This window comes from Macadamia integrifolia, unplaced genomic scaffold (genome assembly GCF_013358625.1).
Source record: "Macadamia integrifolia cultivar HAES 741 unplaced genomic scaffold, SCU_Mint_v3 scaffold865, whole genome shotgun sequence".
In the NCBI taxonomy this organism is placed as follows: Eukaryota; Viridiplantae; Streptophyta; class Magnoliopsida; order Proteales; family Proteaceae; genus Macadamia; species Macadamia integrifolia.
Window position 1 is genome coordinate 95,647 of NW_024870562.1, and position 22,213 is coordinate 117,859.

General features: G+C 41.3%; 1 protein-coding gene and 1 long non-coding RNA gene across 2 annotated transcripts; both read right to left on the minus strand.

Annotated features, from left to right (window-relative positions):
- Window positions 1-6,605: 6,605 nt before the first annotated feature.
- On the minus strand, window positions 6,606-8,094 carry LOC122070254 (protein ALP1-like). Its single transcript, XM_042634379.1, has 3 exons — window positions 7,519-8,094; window positions 7,200-7,431; window positions 6,606-7,113 (listed from the first exon to the last, which is right to left on the minus strand). Exons 1-3 carry the CDS (start codon window positions 8,029-8,031, stop codon window positions 6,614-6,616), a joined length of 1,245 nt encoding a protein of 414 aa, XP_042490313.1. The 5' UTR covers window positions 8,032-8,094; the 3' UTR covers window positions 6,606-6,613.
- A 134-nt stretch (window positions 8,095-8,228) lies between these two features.
- On the minus strand, window positions 8,229-10,104 carry LOC122070255. The gene is made up of 2 exons (XR_006137714.1): window positions 8,994-10,104; window positions 8,229-8,903 (listed from the first exon to the last, which is right to left on the minus strand). It is a non-coding gene; the product is annotated as an uncharacterized LOC122070255 (long non-coding RNA).
- Window positions 10,105-22,213: the final 12,109 nt, after the last annotated feature.

Here is a 22,213-nt window from a genome sequence, read left to right on the forward strand (position 1 = left end):
CAGTCTCAATCAGTGCAATTTCTGTTATCCCAGTGATGCAACTGTCTTGGTCACCTTCTTTGACTAGCATTTTCTATTGTTCCATTTCATGAGTCACCCAATCAAACTCGTCTTGGAAGAAAATTTCAAGTCCTGGTTGCATCTTGGTGGTGGTTTCATCAAACCATGGCTCCACATTTCCATAAAAGGGGAAATCCTCTCCTTCTTCCACAAAGTATCCATTGAGAGTAGGGTAGTAAGTGACGAAGATCTTCCTAGTCATCCTCAGCACTTTCTGCCCTTTGACAGTTGGGGGAGTGTACCCGAGACCATTCTTCCCTTTGCTCACTACCAAATTAGGCTACTTTGGAACTCCTTGATGATATTTCCGTAGACCCATGCCAGGAAAGTACTGTATATTCTTCATCATCTGATTCACTGGCGGACTCTAGATGGATTCATAGTTAGCTGGGATTTTCTCCTTTGGAGCTTCTTTGGAAATGGTTGCGCAAGTGGTGTCTATTTCAAAACCACTTAGTTGCACCTCCTGGTTTTGTTCTTCCCCATTTTCAATGTTGGCCAAAGTGTTAACCACTTCAGGATCTCTGGCCACTAAGACCACCTTCTCCTCATGAATGAACTTCATTTCTTGATGGAGACTAGAGGACACCGCCTTTCGTAGGATGCAACCAAGGCCTTCCTAAGAGCATGTTAAAAGCTGTCGGTATATCAATGACTTAGAAATCAACATCAAACTTCACTGGGCCAATCTTTATAGCAAGGGTAATGATGCCAAGGATCTTCCTCTTGGTATTATCGTATACCCTTATGGTTTGGGTGGTTGGCCTCATTTCTTATAAGTTGATGCCGATATTATTTTCTGATCTCAATGGTAGCACATTCAAAGCGGACCTATTGTCAACAAGAACCTAGGGAACTAGTTTGTCAAGGCATTCAACTGTAATGTGGAGAGCCCGATTGTGTTGGGTTTCCTTAGAAAGCTCAGAATCTGAGAACATCAGGGACTACACTACATATGTTGCTCCTACTATATATGTGAGGTGCATTGGATTTATCTCGATCGGCACTTACACATTAGTGAGAGACCTTAAGACTGCTTCACAATGAGAAGGGGACGCCATCAACAATCCCCAAATGGAGATGTTTGCCTGGGACTTCTTGAGGAAAGCCAAGACTGGGCTCTTTGGCTCTTTTTTTACACTACTAGTTCTGGCTTCATTAGGCCTTGGCTGCTCTACTGCTAGAGCCTTACCCTATTGCTAGAGCCTTGCCCTTGTAGTCTTTCCCACTTCTAGTTTCCATCACGTTGATTGGTTTTCTCATAATAATCTCAGTGGGATAACTATCTTCATCATCATTGTTGGTTAGGGTGATTATCCCCACCATAGAATCATATTCTTCTGATTCCCCTTCTCTGTATGGCGTGGAAAGTCGAGGATCTCCACAAATATCCATCACCCTAGCTCGTAGCTTCTTGACTGTATTGGAAAGTTGTTGGAATGCAGCGTCTACCACCTCTGCGATTGTGTCATCTGATCCTATTTCCTCCAGATCATCCAATTGCTTCCGGTAGTAAAGATCACTGATGGTTACTTCCCCTATCTTTTTTTCAATTTCTTCTACCATTTCTTGCATTCTCAATGTGTTAGAATACACTTCACATAAATTTTCTTCCAACTCAAATGTGGAGTACTGTTCATCTATATAAACTTACATCGGCTCTCTAGATTCCCCCTCATTCTCTGAATCTGATATAGAATCATCTATCCCCATGTATAAGGAAGGGTAAATGCCACTTGTTGGATCAACTATTAGGTCATCATTGCTAATGGCATAGACTGAGAAATATGTTGGATGTTTTGGTGAGTAATATTCTGACTCATCATCATAATCATTATACCAACGCCTTTGGTAGTCATTCCAGTCTTGATACCCATCATCCTCTCAAGAATCAGAGTCATCACCATCCTTCTCATCTTCATTTTCATCCTCATCATCATCGTCATCATCCTCTTCTTTACTGATTTCTCTCCCACTTGATTCTTCATCGAATTCCTTAGGGCCATCAAATTCTCCGGCATCTAAGCACTCGTAGTATTCAGAGCATACGGATCGAAAGATTTCCATATGGTTGGTCCTATCATTACTAGCTCGAAGTTGGACCAGTCCTGACTCATCATCATCAGTGTCACTCCCTATGTGGATTAAGGAAGTGTATTCTTTGATCTGCTCTCCTATGGCCAATGTGGTTATTGCTCTGAGAAGATCAGTTGTAATCTCTTCAATTACCTCTGGATTGTCTTCTGAAGTTACAGCAGGCTGAATTAGAGTAGTGGGATCACTCTCATAGTCTTCCCCTAATGTATTTACTTACCCTGTTGATGAAGTCATCTTTGGGAAATCTGGTCGTGCAAGCATATCCTTCCAATTGTACCCGTCCATCCATCCTTCTTTTGGGTTATACACTGAACCTTGAGAATGGGATTAGTATGAGGGTGATGAGGGATATGAAGTGGGATGGTATAAAGATGAGGTAATGTGAGAGGTAGGATATGAAGATTAGTGGTGATAGGATGAAGAGGTCCTCCATTTTGATGGTGGGGGAAAGGTTAATGATATGGCGGAGGCTAATAATATGGAGGAGGTTGATAATGTGGCGAAAGCTGGTAATGTGATGTGGTGGATTCTTCTAATGAGGAGGGATGGACGGGGGGCACCCGATCTTCTGACTCTTCCTCTATGATTCTCTTCTTCTGGGGGTTCTTATGACTCCAACCCTTTGACTCATGACTCTTCTGTAAGCATGGGCATTCATATGATTCTTTTGAACTTTAGGTACAATGAGTCGAGTGGGGTCATTCTCCATTGTTTCTTCATCTAGATTATTTACATGATCAGGGAGTGGGTTGGTATTGACATTGGGAGGCTGTTTGATCTTGACCTCAATGGTTCCATTATCTACCAAGTCCTGAATTGCATGCTGTAAGCCTAAACATCTTTCAGTATTGTGCCCCTTCTGAGTGTGGTAGGCACAATACTCATGATCCCTATACCAAGATGGAGGAGGGTTGCTGATCACTCTTAGAGCCACTGTCCCTAGCAGTCCTTGCTTCTTTAACTTCTCATATGCAGCCATTACGGGAATTCCTAGATCAAAAAACTACCTTCTTAAGCGAGGAGCCTTTTGGGCGGGTGCATATGCTTGTATTATGAAGGGCTATGAAGAAGTGGCTGGTGAGACTGACTGCTCAACTACACTTACCATATTAGTTTTCGAACCCTTTCCCCATCTGACTTGGGTGTTCTTGCTTGCATCTTGGGAGGATCCTTGATACTGAGCCTCTCTCAGAATTCTATTCTCCACTCTTGTGCCGGTGGCTATCAAGGCATCAAAAGTTTGCAAATGTTGATAGAAAAGAACATCATAATAGGGCTTTGAAAAGTTCTTTATTAACATCTCTACCTGCTTTGCTTCTGAAGGCCTATCTGCCATCTTGGCGGCCTTGTCTTTGAATCTCATCAAGAAGGTGATGAATCCTTCTTTAGGTTGCTATCTCAATGTCTCAAGCTCCAGACGTTTCACATCCACCTCAGTATTGTATGAGTACTGTTTGGTGAAGGCCTTCACTACCGTCACCAAATTCTGAGTTTGTGATGACTCCAACTGTGTAAGCCACCTCAGGCTTGCCCCATCTGGTTATCTGCAAGTTGGCATGACTTGGCGATGTTGAGGAAAACGTTGAGATGAGCCTTGGGGTCTCCTGACCCATCAAATCTATCAGTATGCCATTTAAATTTTTCTGGAATTCTTGCTCCAGAGAAGAAACTCATTTCCTCAGAATCCACTGCTTGGCCTTCTGAGCCTTTTCCTACTCGAATCATGTTCTCCAACTTCTCTAACTACTCTATGAGGTTCCTTTCTTTCTCCATCTTTGGAGGCTCAAAGCAGACATGTGCTGCAAATTCCTCTTCTTCATCTTCGATCACTACCCTAGGAGGAGGGACCATAGAATAGGCCCCTTGTTGACCATCCAGCCAGGTAGGTGAAGATCCTCTCTGACCGGTTAGCTGAACATGCTCTGGTTCCCCTGAGTTGACTCAGGAAGAATTCTCAAGATGACTTGTAGCTCCATTCTGGTCTACATCTCAGGTTGCCGGTGTCGGCTCATTCCTGGGATCAAGTCCAGAAGGGTTCTGAAGTGTATACAATATCTAAGCTATCCCTCTTTTAACTTCAGCCATCTCTGTCTACAAGGTCTCCATGGGACGGACCCAGGCCTGTTCGGGTGTTTCCATGTTAGGTGGATCCATGCTTACTGGGTTGTAATCACCTAGTAGTGGACAACCTCGAAGAGATGACAGAGGTGATTCTGGATTTAGGCGAGTAAACCGATTACCTTGACACATCCAACGGGACCGTGGTGAATGAAGCAAAAGTGGTTTATTTTAGGATTCTTGAATTCCCAGCCCCTTGTTCACACATTCATCAAATTAATAACCAATGATTCATCAGAAGTTCGTCCGCTAAATGGTAGGGTTGGATAGGGTTTGATGCCCCTGGTCCATCCAATGTCATGAGTGGGAAGTTCATACAAATGGATTGTTGAGAATATTCCCATAAGACATTCCATGTAATAAAGTCATACTTTCCTTATTCTTTTTCCCACTAGCTGTCCTTCCTCCTGATTTTTTTTTGGGACTTCTTAGGACTTGACGTGACTCTGACGGGATTGCCCCTGAGTCACGTATCTGGACATTTTCCTTAAGGAGGAGGGACATCTTTTAGCTGAAACCCACTCTAGGAAAGCAATTCTTTATGATGGAAATATAGTGTAAGAACCTTCCTTTTCAAGACCGCAAACAAGTTCTACAGTTAGCTTGTGGCGCTTCTAGCTTCATCTATTTTCTACATGATGTGAGCATGCGGTGGATGCAATAGGACTGACAAGGCTTCCTTGATAGGATCTATACGTAAGGTACGTGATCTTTTTGATATACCTATAGGTACGAGATCAAGGGGCTGACTTCCTTGCCCATTACTTGTGATGACACACGAGGTTAAGCAATTAGCCATGGGGCAGTGGAACCATGAGTGATTGTGTGCAAAAGTGTAATGTAGGATAACCATCATTTTATCTAAGAATTCCATAAAGTGCTTGAACCTCCCCGAGGGTGCTGACATAAATATGGACGTCCTCACCATTTGATGACGCATTCGATCTCAAAATGCTATAAAGTGCACGGACCGCCCTGAGGGTGCTGGCATAAATACAACATCCTCACCATTTGACGATACCTTTCATTCTTGTATAAGAAGTGGCTACCATTTGCTCTCAGAGTACTCTCCATGACATGCACTGACCTCCTCGAGGGTGCGTGCATGATAGGGAGTCCCTCGCCAAATGATTTCACTTCAAGCACAATGCATGATGTGGTTAGCGAATACAATTACAAACATGGGGTTAACCAAACACGTTTTCAAACAAATGTGGTGGAAAATGTTCTTGCATTTATAGATAGCATCTAGTATTGGAATCTTTACAATTGTCCCCAGTGGAGTCACCACTATGAGGGTAGCGGCCGGAGAAGAATGGACTATGCATCCCCCATCCTCTCTTCTCTCTCTCTCTTCACCTTAAAGTGAGGGGGAGGGGTTTGAGTCATGTGTCACTTATGGGCCCCACACCGCCGTATCACCGCTTGGAGATAAGTGGAGGCCTATTTTGCAAGAGTGTAAAATTCATCATTTGAGATGGGGGTTTTGATGATGGTCCAATTTGGGGATCGAGGTCGTGCAAATGGGGTTTGGAGTTACCACCTAGGGTTATGGGCCTAGGACATGGGGGTGGGCCCGATTCCTGAGAAAAGGGCCCAAATTTGGTCTGGTCCAAAGATTTAGGGTAAGTGTTAGATTATAGAGTTGGGAAGGTGTTAAGCACCTAATCTGCCCGATTCAACCGGTCTTCTTGCTAGGTGCTTGAGAACGAACATTTTTCATAATTATTACTATTTCACATGTATGGCTAAGGCTCTGTACTGTAACAATTCTGTTTTTTTAACATGATTTGGGTCTAGCACACTTTTTTGCATTTCTATTTTTTTGGAGTGATTATGCATCTTAAATGTTGTATGGTAATCACAAAAAAAAAATGATTTTGTAACCTGAAAGAAATAGAAACATGTATGGTTCGAACTTAACAGAATCGTTTCTGTTAGAAACCAATATTTACATAAAGTGCCATCTTCACCATGGGTGTCAAAGTTGTGATTTTTAAATAAAATCTAAGGATAGTCAATAGTTTTTAATAAATTCTAAGTTATGAAAACCATTATTACCCAAATAGCTTAAGTCGAATGAGACAAATAAGAATATCTCCATATCAACAACATGGTGTTCACTTCAAATATGAAATATTTGGCTGTGTTTCCTTGCCATATGGAATATGAAATGTTTCAACAAAAATATGATCTATCATAATAACATAAAAGTATGAACAAGAATAAATTCAAGTATTGAAATAATTCTTAAAGTATCTAATTATGAACTTAAGGGCATAAATTTGGTCTTCCAACTTAATTCTTAACTGCAAAACATGTCCCACTACTTCAAAGTTTAAATCCAATAATCAAAATGTAATAATGTAATTTGAGCCATTCCGGCTTTAACAGCTAACTCATTTGCAATCTTTTCCCTAAGATCATCCATCTGTCTTCTTCTTTCTGCTAAGCTTATACTAATGTGAGCCGGTGGTACATAATCTTGAATTTCTTCAGGCTCCCGATTCCACCAATTTTCACCAAACTCCTCAAAATTCTTATCTGCAATTTCTTCCTCCCGAATGAAGTTGTGAAGTGCACAACAAGCAATGACGATGCATGTTTGGGTGTTCAGTGGAAAACATGGCATTTTGCTGAGAATTGGGAAGCGCTTCTTCAAAGAACCAAAACTGCGCTCTATGACATTCCTAACAGAAGAGTGTCTATTATTAAATAGCTCTGCTGCTGTCCTTGGACGTCTATTCCTATAATCATTTAGATGGTATCTTTGTCCTTTGAACGGCGTCAAGAACTCAGTAGTAGATGGATAACCAGAATCAACCACATAATATTTACCTAGCACGTAAAGTGAAAAGTAATGAATCAACACAATATGTAAAATAGAGCATAATCAACTGGTGAGGTTAAGATTTAGAATGTACCAGGTGGAGGATGAGGAAATTCAAATTTAGGGTTATTCAATGCCTCATTGAATACTCGACAATCATTTGCAGAACCCTCCCAACCAGCATACACAAAATTGAATTTCATGTCAAGGTCACATGCACACATAACATTCCAGGTCGTATCTCCTTTCCTTCCTCTGTACGGTATTTGTTTGGGTAGAGGTACAGGAGCACTAACATGAGTGCCATCAATCTCGCCAATGCAGTCCTAGTACCAATACATGGATATTCATCAAATCAAACCACGTATAACCACAAAACAACATGATCATTGTTTTAATTATAAGCAACATACCTTGAAGAAAGGATAGAGCTTTGGTTTTTCAAGAATCTGTTTAGGGCAACGACTGAAGTTTGGAGGTTTGATATTCTCTTGTCCCAGTAGTATGAAAGCACGTAACACTTTCTTAAAGTGTTCACCTATAGTGTTAAGAGAACACTGAAAGTGTTCTGCTATGTCTCTATACCTATCATTGTGACCAACGATAGATATAAACATTGCCAACTGCTCATCCACTCTTAAATATTGACTATCTTCCAACCAACCACGTTGTCGCATTAATGCTTCAAGGTTGAGGAAGACATGGCGTTCCATTTTATACTGTTCATAGCATTTGTCTACATGTCCGTTTAGAACCTCACTCACTCGCTCTGGTCCTGTCAATTTACTATCTCGTATGGGCTCTCTAGTGTATAATGAATCACGTGCTTTCATCAACAACATCATACACATCATGATTTCTGCATCAGTGTCATCCCTTTCCATTTGTTCAATGTGTTCCTTAGATGCGATCATTCTTTGATCCATTCCTATAATATAAAATTAGAAATATGCAAACACATCAAACCATAATTTTGAACAAATATCCAAGACACCTTAGAAAAATGAAGGAAAACATAGCAAACCATCAAAGTTAAAAGTAGTGTCAAGGTACAATGAACAAATATTCAGGACATCAAATACTACAGTTATAAAAAAAAGGCAAGATACAGTCATCCATAACATCTTAAAAAGTGAAGGAAAACATAGCAAACCATCAAAGTTAAAAGTAGTGTCAAGGCACAATCCAAGTAGAGTTATCAATCTATCTAATTAAAAGAACTTTTCATGAAGCAAACTACTGAAGGGTACAAAGGAGTATTGACTTCTGATGAGGAGGGCAGGAAATTAATGCTTCTCTCCATTGCGGGTCAGCTATTAATTCCGAAGTGCTTTCTCGTATAGTGCTTCATCTAACTCATATGCTGACTCAAGCACCTCCATGGCCCTAGTAATCCCGTACATCTGTTCCGTATTTTGGGTTGAAGCAGTGGACATGCTCGCATCTCGTTTTCCCTTGATTTACTCATATCTTGAATTGCTTTGCATGCCATTGACCAATCATTAGACTTGCTCCTCCTCCTTTTCGCATTTGGAGTCCTATCATGCCTATGCTTAGTAGCTGGCCTTTTTTCCACTGCTTCAGTTTGAGTGTCACCCAATGGAGTAACTTCATCAGCGGAACTTGACTCATCACAAGACTCAATCATATTCCTAGCATCATCGGCCCTCAAAGTTTCCAACATAGTTGTTTGAGTCCCACTTCCTTCGCCGTTTGCATATGTATCACCAAATACCATACATAGTTCTGGCCATTGTGGTAGTCCGTGCTTCTTAAATCGTGCCCAAGTAGGGTTATCCTAATAAATAAAAAATACGCATAATCAAATACTTGAATTGATATATCCTGGCATTTCAAAATACTCAAATTAAATACAAATTGAGCATACCTTAATATGCGATTCCCAGATGGATTCATCATCAACAGTACAAGTTCTTGAAGCAGTATCCCAACCAAAACCAGTTGTCTCCAATAGCTTCTTAAACTGACTATAATCCTGCCTGAGTTTGTTCACTTTGTTCTTCAACTATACAATGGCATAGTTGACCCCAGTTTTTTCTTTGAAGTTATTGGCAATGTTGTTCCAACCAGCTTTATTAAAAGTTGAAGTAGTCCTATTTCCTTTCTTAACTTCCTCTACCATCAGAACAATAAGTGTGTCTACATTTGCTTGGCTCCATTTTGCAGTCTCATTAACTGCTTGTTTTGAAGTTGACATTTTCTCACTATTTTACCAAAAAAAAAAACATGAATTTAAAATCCATATTGAAAACACTGATTTTCACCAAGGCACCCTAACCCTTAATCTATGAAAATGGAAACAAAAGTCTTTGCAGAATGGAGGGAGTGGTTGTCTACTCATTCCTGGATTTTGGGAGGTTTTTGTGCAGGCAGTTCATATACATGTTAACAGAAAAAAAAATTTGATTTTGTCTAGGGGGAAATAGTCAAGTACCACTGTTTAATGGTTTTGATCTGGAATCAAAGGTAGCAACTCCAGGATGAACCAGCAAGGACCCACCACATACTTGCCTTTTGACATAGTTTACCTTCTTATCATCGGGACATGGTTAAAAGATGTTATAACAATGTGATTTATGTACAATTGAATTTTAATTTTTAGCTGTCATCCGAAATTATTCCTGAATCCTGGGCAGAGAAAGTAGAGAAATAAAGAAATGGACAGATAATATTTAGTGAATATCATTGAGTTCCTGCAAGAAAGTCACTCCTCTGTTGGTACAGTTTCGTCATTTTATCAATTTGCTCATTAATACTTTTTTCAACAATTGTGGTTGTTGTAGATTTTTTTCCCCTTTCTCCCCCCCCCACCCCTTCTTAATCCTAATTGGGCATAGAAATTAGACAAATAAAGGAAAAGTACTCTATGATAAATCTCTGAATTGCTGCAAGGAAGCCACTTCTCTATTGTGATAAGCAAAACTCCATAAATTATTTTTCCATTTATTCACCAAGATCATCTTTCTTCAACAATTGGTTTTTTTTTTTTTGGGGGGGGGGGGGGTGGGGGGGAAGAGAGGGATTCCTAAAGGTAATAGCTTTCAAACGAGGAAGAAACTAATGTATAGAACCAAACAAGAGGGACGACATAATAAACATTTCCATGATAGACCTACTATAAATCCCAATTCAAAAGCACTAAGAAGGTGTTTTACCTGAACAATCAGCTCATTCAACGTGACACATTCAAGATTAGAAAAAGGAAACCCAACGCAGAAAAAGCTAAAATATTGCATAAGAAAGAATGTTCAGTTTCCTCAAATGGCTAAAAACCTCTCAATCTCCGTATACCCTCGAAAGAATCACCTGCGATGTCAGAAACAGTTTCAAAACCCATCATCCACTGAATACTAAATAAGGGTTTGAGTAAACAACTGTTAAGGAAAGACCCTATCAAAGAACAAATAAGAAGGATTAAAATTTATATCGAGCAACAAAGAATCAAGGAGACAAAGAGGAGTAAAGAAAAGGAGAAGGGGAGAATCGCCTGATTGATCTGTCTCTCCCAACGATGACGCTTTCTGGACAGATCCCTAAATCTTTGTAGTACTGCTAGAGCCTCCAGACCCTCAATCTGTCCGGTAATAGTCTCACTGGTTCGATCTCTTCTGATTTCTGCACCTGGTTGCCTTACCTTGTAGGCCCACAGAGAGTGAAAAAGTTTAGATTTTTCAGAGATGAAGACACAGAGGAAGAGGGAGAAGAGATCAAGAAAGAAAGGCAACGAGAGTGAGAGAAAGAGAAAGAGAAAGAGAAAGAGAAAGAGAACAAGATAGAGAAAGAGAGAGAGAGATCTTGCAATATAGTTTCGTGCACAGAGGAACCTTGAAGGCTCGAACTCGTTGGAACAACAGAAAACCTGCAAAATAAGCAAAATCAGTGGATAGAGAGAGAGAGAGAGAGACACAGAGAGGGAGAGCGAACGCATCCCACCTCGCGGACGGATGGCAGATCGAAGATGGTGACAACTCTGCTCTTCGTTTCAGCAGAGTTTCTCGCCTCTTCTCTTCTCTAGATGTTCTCCAAGTGCAAAGTGGGGTTAGGGTTTACAATACCCTTGAAACATAACTTTTGTTATGTTTTGAGGGTAATTTCCCCATTTACCCTTCGTAACTTAAGTGCTACATATGTTTCGGCGCATTTTGCTCAGAATCAATTCTGAAAGTGAAAAGCAAGTATTTCATGCTCCAAAAAAAGGATTCAAAAGTCTCATAAGTGCCCGGTTCATTTCAAAAAAATAAGAAATTGAACTGGGCTTCCCATACAGGTTTTACCTCATTTCTGTTTCAAAAAAATAAAAAAAACATCAGAACCCATTTTTCAGAACGTTACAGTACAGACCCTAAGTCATCACACATATATACATTAATTGAATTCAATCTATTATATACACTAAAACAAGGCTTATTAGATATCTACATTATGCTTAAATGAGGAGAGTGATCATACCTGAATTTGACCCCTGTTTTGGGTCAATAGGGATGGACCCCTGATTGGTACCGGCTTGGACTGTCTTCCATGTTCTCTCGGCTCAGGGGAAGATGGTCTTGACCTCCAACTTTCTTTCTTAAGAGATACTGATTGTGATGGTATCCAGATAGAGTTTCGGCTAGGAATGGTTGCTTTCAGATTTGGATTCGAACAGAGCTTTGGCCAGGGAAGGTTATTTTCTGCTTTGGATTCGGATAGAGCTTTGGCTAGGGAAGGCTATTTTCAAGCTTGGGATGAGGTGGCACTCCGGTAGAGCTTTCACTAGGGATAGGCTAAGGGAGGGCTAGGCTGAGGTGGCACTTCGGCAGAGTTTCTGCTGGGAATGGTTATTTCTGAAAATATTTCAGGGACACTCGAACAGGGGTTCGGCTAGGAAAAGTTATTTATGAAAAGAAACGGGTTGACCTAAAAATGGATTGAAGAACTCCAAAGTCCCAAAGAACACTTTGAAGTTCTAAACAGAGTTTCAGATCTTAACAAAGATCTCTTCGTAGACCCAAAGAACCTCAAAAGGGGGGGGTTTCTACCTCAAGAACGCTCAAGAACACTCAAGAACACTCAAGAACAATCAAGAACATATTATTTTTGGCTAAAAAGTGGATCTAACTGAGAATTTGGATTGAAGATCTTCAAGATCCTGAAGAATACTTCAAAGATTAGAATGAGTTTTTGGATCTTGACGAAGATCGCTTCGAAGATTAGAAGAAAATCAAGTGGGGGAGGGGAGGAAAATTTCACTTTGAAAGAGGAGGGCGATTCTGGTGTGTTGGTCTCTTTTTTCTAAGGGAGGGGGTATTTATAGTTTTATTCAGCCAAATAGGAGAGGGAGAATCCCTTTATCCAGTGGACAAAAGGGGGGCTCTTGCCTAAAGTGAGGAGATAGGATTTTTGTCCAATGGGTAAAGGGGGAGTTTTAAAGGTAAAATGGGTGGAGAGGGTTTTTGTCCAGTGGGTAACAAGGGGTTTTTCAGAAAAAAATGGGAGGAGAGAAATTTTAGCTGGAAAAAGGTGATTTTTAGAAAAACGGGAGGAGAGAGGAGGTTTAGTCGAAAAAGGTAGTTTTCAGAATAGCAGGAGGAGAGAGAAAGTTCACCCAGAAAAGGTAGTTTTCAGAAAAGTAGGAGGAGAGAGAAAGTTTAGCCAGAAAAGGGATGATTGCCGGAGATTGTCCATATGCGCAGCATATGTGAGGGAAGGCATGATTTTTTGGTGATGATTGCCGGAGATCCATCGACCCAATTTTGACGTATCATATATAGTCGGAATCGTGTTTCTGAGCACTATTTATCTGTATCGTCATCTTGACCAGATTCTTTCATATATGAAAAGTCAAAATTAGATCTTCCTCTCTCCCATATGGGGATTCTAGGGTTTTGGATAGGGAATGTTTCCATCTACATCTTTGTTGGTCGAAAGCCGAAAGTCATGCCCAAGATCCATATTTCATCATAGCCAGAGGAGGGTGAAAAAATTGGATGTCTATGCCTTAATGACAAAGAAGCAAAATGAATGATTAATCTTCTGAAGGAATTCACTGAGGTCTTTGCTTGGTCTTATGAGGATATGCTTGGTATCGACCCCAACATCGTGCAGCATCGATTGCCGACTTACCTTAGGGCAAAGCCAGTAAAACAAAAGCTTTGAAAAATGTGGCCAAAAAGGAGTGAAAAGATCAGAGAAGAAGTTGTGAAGCAATGGAATGCGGGGTTCCTACAAGTGGTGAAGTACCCCCAATGGTTGGCCAATATTGTACCAGTACCAAAGAAAGACAGCAAGGTACGAATGTGTGTGGACTTTCGAGTCTTAACAAAGTAAGCCCCAATGATGATTTCCCATTACCTCACATTGATGTATTGGGGGATAATACAACAGAGCATGCTTTGTTATCATTCATGGATGGATTCTCGGGATACAACCAAATAAGCATGCACCCAGAGGACCGTGAGAAGACAGCCGTCACCACTCCATGGGGAGCCTATTGTTATAAGGTGATGCCTTTTGGACTAAAGAATGCTGGTGCAACTTATCAAAGGGCATCCATGACCATATTGCATGACATGATGATCAAAGATGTGGAAGTCTATGTAGACGACATGATAGTAAAGTCAAAAGATCGGCAGGGGCATATTCCAGCACTAAGGCGTTTCTTTGAAAGAATCAAGAAGCATTAGCTAAAGTTGAACCCTCAGAAGTGTGTATTCGGGGCAATGGCAAGAAATTTGTTAGGTTTCTTGGTGAGTTAAAGAGGCATTGAAGTCGACCCTATCAAGACTAAGGCAATTCAGGAAATGCCCACGCCTCAGACTGAAAAGCAAATACGAGGATTTCTGGGTCACATCTAGTATATTAGCAGATTCATAGCTTAGCTGACTACAATCTGTGAACCAATTTTCAAGCTGCTGAAGAAGGATCAGCCCATGGAATGGAATGACCAATGCCAACAAGCCTTTGACAAGATCAAGGTGTACCTCATGAACCCACCATTATTGACACCGCCGGTGGAAGGAGAACCACTTCTGTTGTATCTGTCGTGGGAGAATACTCCATGGGCTCTTTGTTAGCACAGAAGGAGATAGAACACATCCTTGGAAAGAACTTGTGCTGTATTGATTTGGGCAACTAAAAGGTTGCGACACTACATGGTTTCCTATTCGGTGCATTTGATCTCAAAGACGGATCCCATCAAATATCTCTTCAAGAAACTGGCCTTAATAGGAAGGATGGCTCGTTGGTTACATTTGCTATTAGAGTTTGACATCACCTATGTTACTTAGAAATCTATCAAGGGCTAGGCCATAGTTGATCATTTGGCTGCTCACCCCACAGAAGATGGAAAATCCTTGATGATTCCTTTCCTGATGAAGGAATCGTAGTGGTAGAGGAAGAAGATACAGTTAATGAATAGCAATTATTCTTTGATGGAGCAGTCAATCAGAAGGGATGTGGTGCGGGAATATTGCTAGTCACTCCTGACAGCCTTTATTTGCCTTCATCATTTTGCCTCGACTTCACCTGTACCAACAATATTGCCGAATATGAAGCCTGTGCTTTGGGGCTCAAAATTGCTTTAACCATTGGGGTGAAAAGGATCAAGGTTTACGGAGATTCATCCATTGTCATTTGTCAGATGCAAGGAAAGTGGAAAACTAGAGATGAAAAGTTGAAGCCATATCAAGAACATCTGGAAAAGGTGATTGAACACTTTGAGAAGATCTCATTCGAATACTTCCAGAGGGATAACAACAGGTTTGCTGATGCCCTTGCAACCTTGGCTTCTACGGTAGAGTGCAACCCTATGGCTAGAGTCCGACCAGTTTTGGTAGAACAAAGAAGTAGGCCCATTTATCAGAATTCCATAAACTCTCTCACTGTGGATGGTCAGTCTTGGTTGGCTCATATAGTGGATTTCATCAGGGAAATGAAGTATCCAGTTGAAGCAACTGATAGAGAGAAGAAGTTTCTGAGGAGATATGCCACCCAGTTTATTCTCCAAGAGGATTTGTTATACAAGAGATCCTATAATGGAATACAGTTGTTGTGTGTAGATGAGGAACAAGCTACAACTATCATGGAAGAAACTTATCAAGGTCTCTGTGGACCCCACATGAAATCTAAGAAGATTGCATGGACTTTGTCAAGAAATGCCACAAGTGTCAGATATTTGCTAACATCATACATATCCTGCCAACAAAGTTGCAATCACTCAGTTCACATTGGCCATTCTCCACTTGGGGTATTGATATCATTGGAAAGGTCAATCCTAAAACATCTAATGGCCACGAGTTCATCTTGGTAGGCATTGATTATTTCACCAAGTGGGTAGAAGCTCAGTCCTATACAGTCCTCACATCTACTAAGGTAGCCAAATTCATCCAAGAAAATATCATTGCGCGATATGGAGTACCTCAAGAATTGATATCAGATCAGGGATCCCATTTTTGGGGCAAGACTGACAAAATCTGCATAAAGTTTGGTATCAGAAAGTATTACTCTACTAGTTATAGGCTGCAGACCAATGGGGCAGTAGAAGTAGCTCATAAGAATATCCAAGTCATTCTGCAAAAAATGGCAGAAACACATAAGGATTGGGTTGATAAGTTACCCATTGCCTTATGGGCATAATGGACTTCTGTACGATCCTCAACAGGGGCAACACCTTTCTCTTTAGAGGCAGTTCTACCCGTGGAAATCCTAGTACTGTCCTTAAGGGTACTCCTTGATAGTCAGCTACTTGAAGGAGAGTGGGTAAAGGACAGACATGATGAGCTCAATTTTCTCGATGAAAGGCGCATGTAAGCTATGGATAATCTGAAGAAATATCAATTGAGAATGGCCCGGGCCTTCAACAAGAGTGAAGCCTCATCACATAGAAGAAGGCAAACTTGTTCTTCGAGGACAAAGAGCCCCAATTCATGACCTAAAAGAAAAATTCAGGCCCAACTGGAGCGGCCCATTCACTGTCAAAGAAATTCTACCAGGCAAAGCTGTGAAACTCACAGACCACAACGGCGAAGAAATACCCAGACTAGTTAACAGAGATCAACTCAAGAAATATTATGTCTGAAAGGGCAAATAGCCTGAACTACGTTAGACCTGACTCCTTTTGAGGGATATGTAGAATACTTGACATGGGCAAGTGCGGTCTCAACCATCTAAAGGCAATAAATCGGTTTCTTGATTAATAATCAAAGTATCTTAAAAGATCATCATAGTTTGTGTTCCCCAAGAATCGCCATTTGGCATGAAAGGCCATTACGTATCTATCATCCACCTATTGGTCTGTCACTTCTTATCCATGATTCTATCCCCCAAGAATAGCCATTTGGCATGTAAGGCCATTAGGTATCTATCATTCACCTTTGGTCCGTCCATTCTTATCCAGGATTCTATCCCCTAAAAGAAAATCGCCATCCGACACCAATTTATTAAGGCTAGTTTGTTCTCCACCGTTGGTTAATCAAAGTAAAAAATAAAAAAAATAAAGAAGATCTTGATGCAACAACAGTAAAGGCTTGTTTGAATCATTAGCTAATGAGTAATGCTTTGATAATTCATCATATCCCATTGTTTGTATTGGTTTCAGGAAAATTCATGGGCTCATTGGGTAAGACGTTGAGGAAGTACACCTCAGACATTAATATAGGGACATTAGGATTGCTGGAATCCATTAATGTGTCGTTTCTTGACCGGGTTGGATGTCTGAAGCTACATCACCAATTACTCCGACAGGTGCCTCAACACTGGGATGCCTACCTACATGTATTTCAATTTGGATTAGTAGCGATTTGCCCAACTCTTGAAGAATTTTGGGTTTGTATGCTATCTCCACCCAAAGGTATTTTGTTCCAACCCTCTTTGAAGGAAGATTACTTAGAGGAAATTCAAGATTTCTTTGGATGGAAAGAAGAAGAAGTAAAGTAGTTTATCAGGTATGGGAAGATTGATATTTTGAAGGTGGCTCAGATCTTCATCCAATATCTACCAATAGGAGGAATCCATCAGCAGAGATCCCTGGATGCTTATTTACTTTGCATGATAGCTCATTATTTTCTCTGCACTCCCAGGCATGGTGTACCATCTGTTCTGATTGAGGTAGTAAAACAGATGAAGATGGGAGGTGACATCGTCCCTACGGATCTTAAAGAAATGTTCAAGGGATTTGATGACATGAGCTATGGCCATAGATTCAGATTAGATCATTATCAGGAGAGTCGTACTATTTTTCAAATTTGGCTCCTCAAGAAATTGAAGCTCACCAAGCCATTAAGGGAAGCCCACTCGGAGTCTTTTGCTATCGGGATAAGAGAGAAGTTCCAGAATTGAACCTTATCACCGATTGGAAAAATTACCTGCATGAAAGGACTATGCAGGATATCGCATGGAGGTGCCCAGGGAAGCCACAAGAAGATTTTCTGATGAAGACCCCCGGCCACAACTATGTCAGATTGATGGAATTGACTCACACGTCCTTTTATTTGCCTATGTACATCAGCCGACAATACGGGCTCGAGGAGACGGACCCAGAAGAGTTAGTGAACTTTCACCCACCTCATAAATTGTCTCCCCACCTTGTTATTCACCTATCCCATCTATGGTAGGAAAGTTGTCCCTCTTTTCATGTAATTCACTTGGTAATGGAATGAGGAAGTATTTGGATTTTCGTGTTATCTCGATTATTCTAATTATGACTTGAGTAATGGAATTGATTGTGCCTAAGCATTGCAAGCAAACAAAAACATAAAAAAAAGGAAGAAAGATTTTCTTTGTGCCAAAAGTAAGTTTTCATAGAGATGTTGAAATAAAATAATGAAGAAACAAGGGGAGGGAAAAAGAAAAAAGAAAAAAAATTTCCATGCTTTTTTGTTTGTAGGAAATATAGGAACAAATCCTTGTGGGTCAGAAGCCATCATCTGAACCATACTCTGAACCATCCTCATTGTTTGCAGGAAATATAGGAACAAATCCCTATGAATCAGAAGCCATCATCTGAACCATACTCTGAACCATCCTCATTAAGCACCGAGGAAGATGCTAGTCCAACCTGTTCTAGCCTCTGGGTCAGGTCCTCAATCAGTGCACCCTGTCAGGCAATCTATCGATCCTTGGCAACTATCACTTCACATAGGCTACAGTGCATCCTCCTAATCTAGCATAGACCTCCGGAGACACCTGAGAAAGAGCATATCAGCCAAAGGAAGTCAAGAGTTAATTGAAAAATGATTAGATACTCCCATAATCATAAGGAATAGGCAGCCCAAGGGAAGCATCTACATCTATGTTCGGCTCCAGAAGATGAGGGAGATTGGGGTTGGCAGTGTTGGGATAGGTCTAGGCAGGGAAGCCACGAAAGGGGACGTTAGCAACCCTGAGAGACCTACAGGCACTGATAGAGGGCCCTGCTTGTGAAGGATTGGTAGCATTGGCATGCGACCGAATGGCAAAAGGATCTACACTTCTTACTCTCCCCTAAAAGAACATCAATCAAGACAAAAACAAGGAAGAATCTATAGGAAATACTCAAGAAAGGGCAACATACCACTAGACCATCATGACCGAGAGGGTGCACACTGTCTCCTCCTCCAAGAAGGCTCCGTATCCCTATCCAGATCAAGAAAGGAGTCCTCCCATACTCCATTAGCCAAGCGCCTCAACTCATCGGCTGGGATGATCTCTGGGTAGTGCATGGTGGGTGGAGGAAGACCAGGAGAAGGGTGTGGATCAATATCTGACCATTGGGGTATTACTCTCTCTCCTAAGTACTAGGCATGGCCCCACATGCCCTGAAAAAGGACTCGGTTCTCGGACAATTAATGAGCCAAGGTGACCTTCTCAGAATCTAGAAATACGAGGTCATGGAATGGTCTCCAAGTAACCTACAAAACCAAGGAAGGGTAAGTACAACATTAGGCAAATAGAATTTCAATGTCAGACATGGTGTACCTCAGTGAGATTGTCCAAAAGAGAATGAGCAGTGGTTCCCAAAGGATGGCGTCAGGCCCGAACCACCTAGTAATCTCCCCACTTGGTGGCCAGGGGGAAGAAGAATGTCTTAAGATCCCTTAGCTTAGGGGCTATGGTCCCCAGGTGCTCAAAACACCAGGGCTGTTTCAAGAAATCAAAGTAAGAAAGTGCAGACCAAGTGACTGAAAGAAAATAGATATGAGAAGGAAAGTTACTTGGATAATGTAGCCTGCCCCCTTGAGGCCCCTATCTCCATAGGACAGCAGGTCCAAGGACCGCAAGAGATATGTATAGGCGGTCCCGCCCCAGTCCCAGGAATCCACTTTGTGAAGATCTTTGAGGAAGTACACCAGGCGGATATCTATTCCCCCTCAAAGGTCACTGAAAAGGCACTGACCCACGGTGAATAGCAAGAAGGAATGTGCCACCTGAGACATGTTGCCTGGATTCTCCCCCAGGCCGACTTTCCACCATCGGGCATTAATCTCCCCTAGGTGGATGCAAGTCTGGCCGACTTTAATGGTGATACCGGTCAAATCTGTAAACTCTTTGGCAGTCAGAAATCTTGCACTCCATTAGGGCCCCCACCAATGCTAGATTAAACTTTCGGGTCTCTACAAGGGCCAGTCGGCACAGATTGGTATCATCAACCATCTCCTTAACCCTACGAGGGAGCATCCTATGCTAGGATTGAACCATGTTCAGATGGCCATAGGAGGCCAAGGTAGGTGGTTCCTTCCCCTCATACTAATGGAAATAAATAAAAATAATAATAAATAATAAATAAAGAAAAAATAAAGAAAAGCAAAAACAATATGATAAAAAAAAAAAGAGAGAACAACAAAATAGAAATAAAAGATGATCAAAATAATGAATGAAATGAGAAGACTTACCCAGAAACCCCATATGGAGTTGTAGATATGATTTCGGCTGTTGTGAAGAGTCTGCCTGAAATACCAGTTGGCCAGGCCCTCATCCCTGTGAGAAGGACTACTGCAACTCTCGAGCTAGACCTCTCCTAGAGTCTTCCTCCTCCTCCTTTCAGCCATATTTTCAGAAATTACAAAAGCCCCAGAAAAATTCCAAAATTGTAAAGAGTCCCAGAAACTTTTCAAAATTATAAGAAACCCTGGAAAGCTTCCCAAATTGAACAAAAGCCCACAAGAATATCAAATTCTCCAAATAACTCCTCCTTCAAGAACAAGATAAGGATCTTCTAGAACTTTAAGAACAAGGTGAAAAACTCCAAAAACAGGAAGGAAATTTCCAAGAAAAACCAGAGGGTTCCAGGAACTCACTTCACTCAGAAAAGCTAAAATGAAGAATGAACAGGGTAGAGGGCCCATTTTATAAAAAAAAAATAAAGAAAAAAAAAATTGGGATTCCAATTCAGAAGTCCAAATTCAATTCAAAGAAGAACCAAAGAATTAAAACATTCCAAATCAAGCATCAAAATTCAAACCAAATCAATAAATAAAATTCCAAATCAAAAGCAAGAATTAAAAGATTCCAAATCAAGCATCAAAATTCAAAATTCAAATAAAAAAATCCAAATCAATTGTTATTGTCTTTTACAGGGTGGAAAGAGCAGCGAGTTTCTTTCATGTAATTGACAAGGCCAAATAGCCCAGCCCAGTTTGAAAGAACCCACCTGAAAAACCAGATAGCCTAGTCCAGTTCAAAAAAATCCACCTGGAAGATCATATCGTCCAGAATGGTTGAAAGAACCAGCCTAGAGACCAAAATTCCCTGAACTGGCACATGTAAAGCCCAGCTAAGGAAAATCAAAGAATCAAGTGTTTTCCTATTATAGGATTGGAAAAGCAGTGAATTCATCTCTTATAACCTTTGATCCCAAATAGTCTAGATGGGTCAAAGGACCCAGCCTAGAGATCAAAATTCCCTGAACTGGCACATGTGAAGCCCAGCTAAGGAAAATCAAAGATTAAAGTATTAAACATTTTTTGCAGGATTGAAAGAGTAGCGAATTCCTTTCCACAATTGGAAGCCCCAGGTAAGTCCTCCACTTCAAAGTAGTTAGGAGATATTATCTATTGCATTTTTTAACTCTGTCATAACTGAGCAAGATGATGGCAATACATGCTCCAGGTGACAAAATGTGGTCGTTATTTTCTTTGCCCTTCGACTGTTGGGACAGGCCTTGGCCAAAGAGGGGCATTCTGTAGACACCCAATTTTGTCACCTTCCTCTAGCTATGATGAAATATGGATCTTGGATGTGAGTTCCGACTTCCGAACAACAGAGATGCTGATGGAAACATTCCCCTACCCAAAACCCTAGAAATACCCATGGGAGAGAGGAGGGGGTCCAATTTTGGATTTCTATATATGAAGGAATCTAGTCAAGATGACTATACAAATGGATAGTGCTCGAAAATATGATTCCGATGGTATATGGTATGCCAAAATCGGACCTTCGGATTGCCCACAATCTTCCATAAAAAATTACATTTTTTTCACGCGCATGTCGCCAACATCAACCAGCCAGCATGCCAGCTAGCTAAGCCAGCTAAGCCAGCTAACCAGCCAGCTAAGCTAGCCAGCCAGCCAACCAACCAGCCCAACCTAGCTTGCACGCCCTAGCTGCCTGCGGCGTGCCCCCATTGCATAGCTTGTGCGCCTCCACCTCACGCTGTGTGCCCCAACCGAACAACATGCTTGCCCCTGCCGCACACTGTGTATGCCCTTGCTGCATGGCCGTGCACACCTTTCCTGCACCGTGCACACGTTTCCCGCACACCATGCCAGCTGACCCGCACACAATATGCATATTGTTCACACACCCATGCATGCGCGCACCCACTGTCCATGCACACACCACCTCAGCCATTACCCACACGTCATCCGTCCTGCACCCGTGATGTCACCCGCACTACCTACCTAAACTAACCAGACCTCAGGCACTTTGGCCTAGTCCTGTACACCGCCATCAGCGGCTGGGATTGGTGTTCCTCTCTGCTCCCATTTTTTTTGAAAATCACTTTTTCAGCTATAATTTCTCTCATTTTTTTGAAATCACCTTTTTTCGGCTAAAATTTCTCTCTCCTCCTATTTTTTTGAAAACCCCCTTTTACCCACTGAACAAAAGCCCTCCCCACCCATTTTTACCTTCAAC

Excerpts from the sequence above, each read along its gene's own strand:
- LOC122070254 (XM_042634379.1), bottom strand. The coding sequence starts at position 8,031 with ATGGATCAAAGAATGATCGCATCTAAGGAACACATTGAACAAATGGAA. Across the intron at positions 7,432-7,518 it reads AGCTCTATCCTTTCTTCAAG|GACTGCATTGGCGAGATTGA; the intron begins GTATGTTGCTTA and ends TATTGGTACTAG. Across the intron at positions 7,114-7,199 it reads ATTTCCTCATCCTCCACCTG|GTAAATATTATGTGGTTGAT; the intron begins GTACATTCTAAA and ends TTTACGTGCTAG.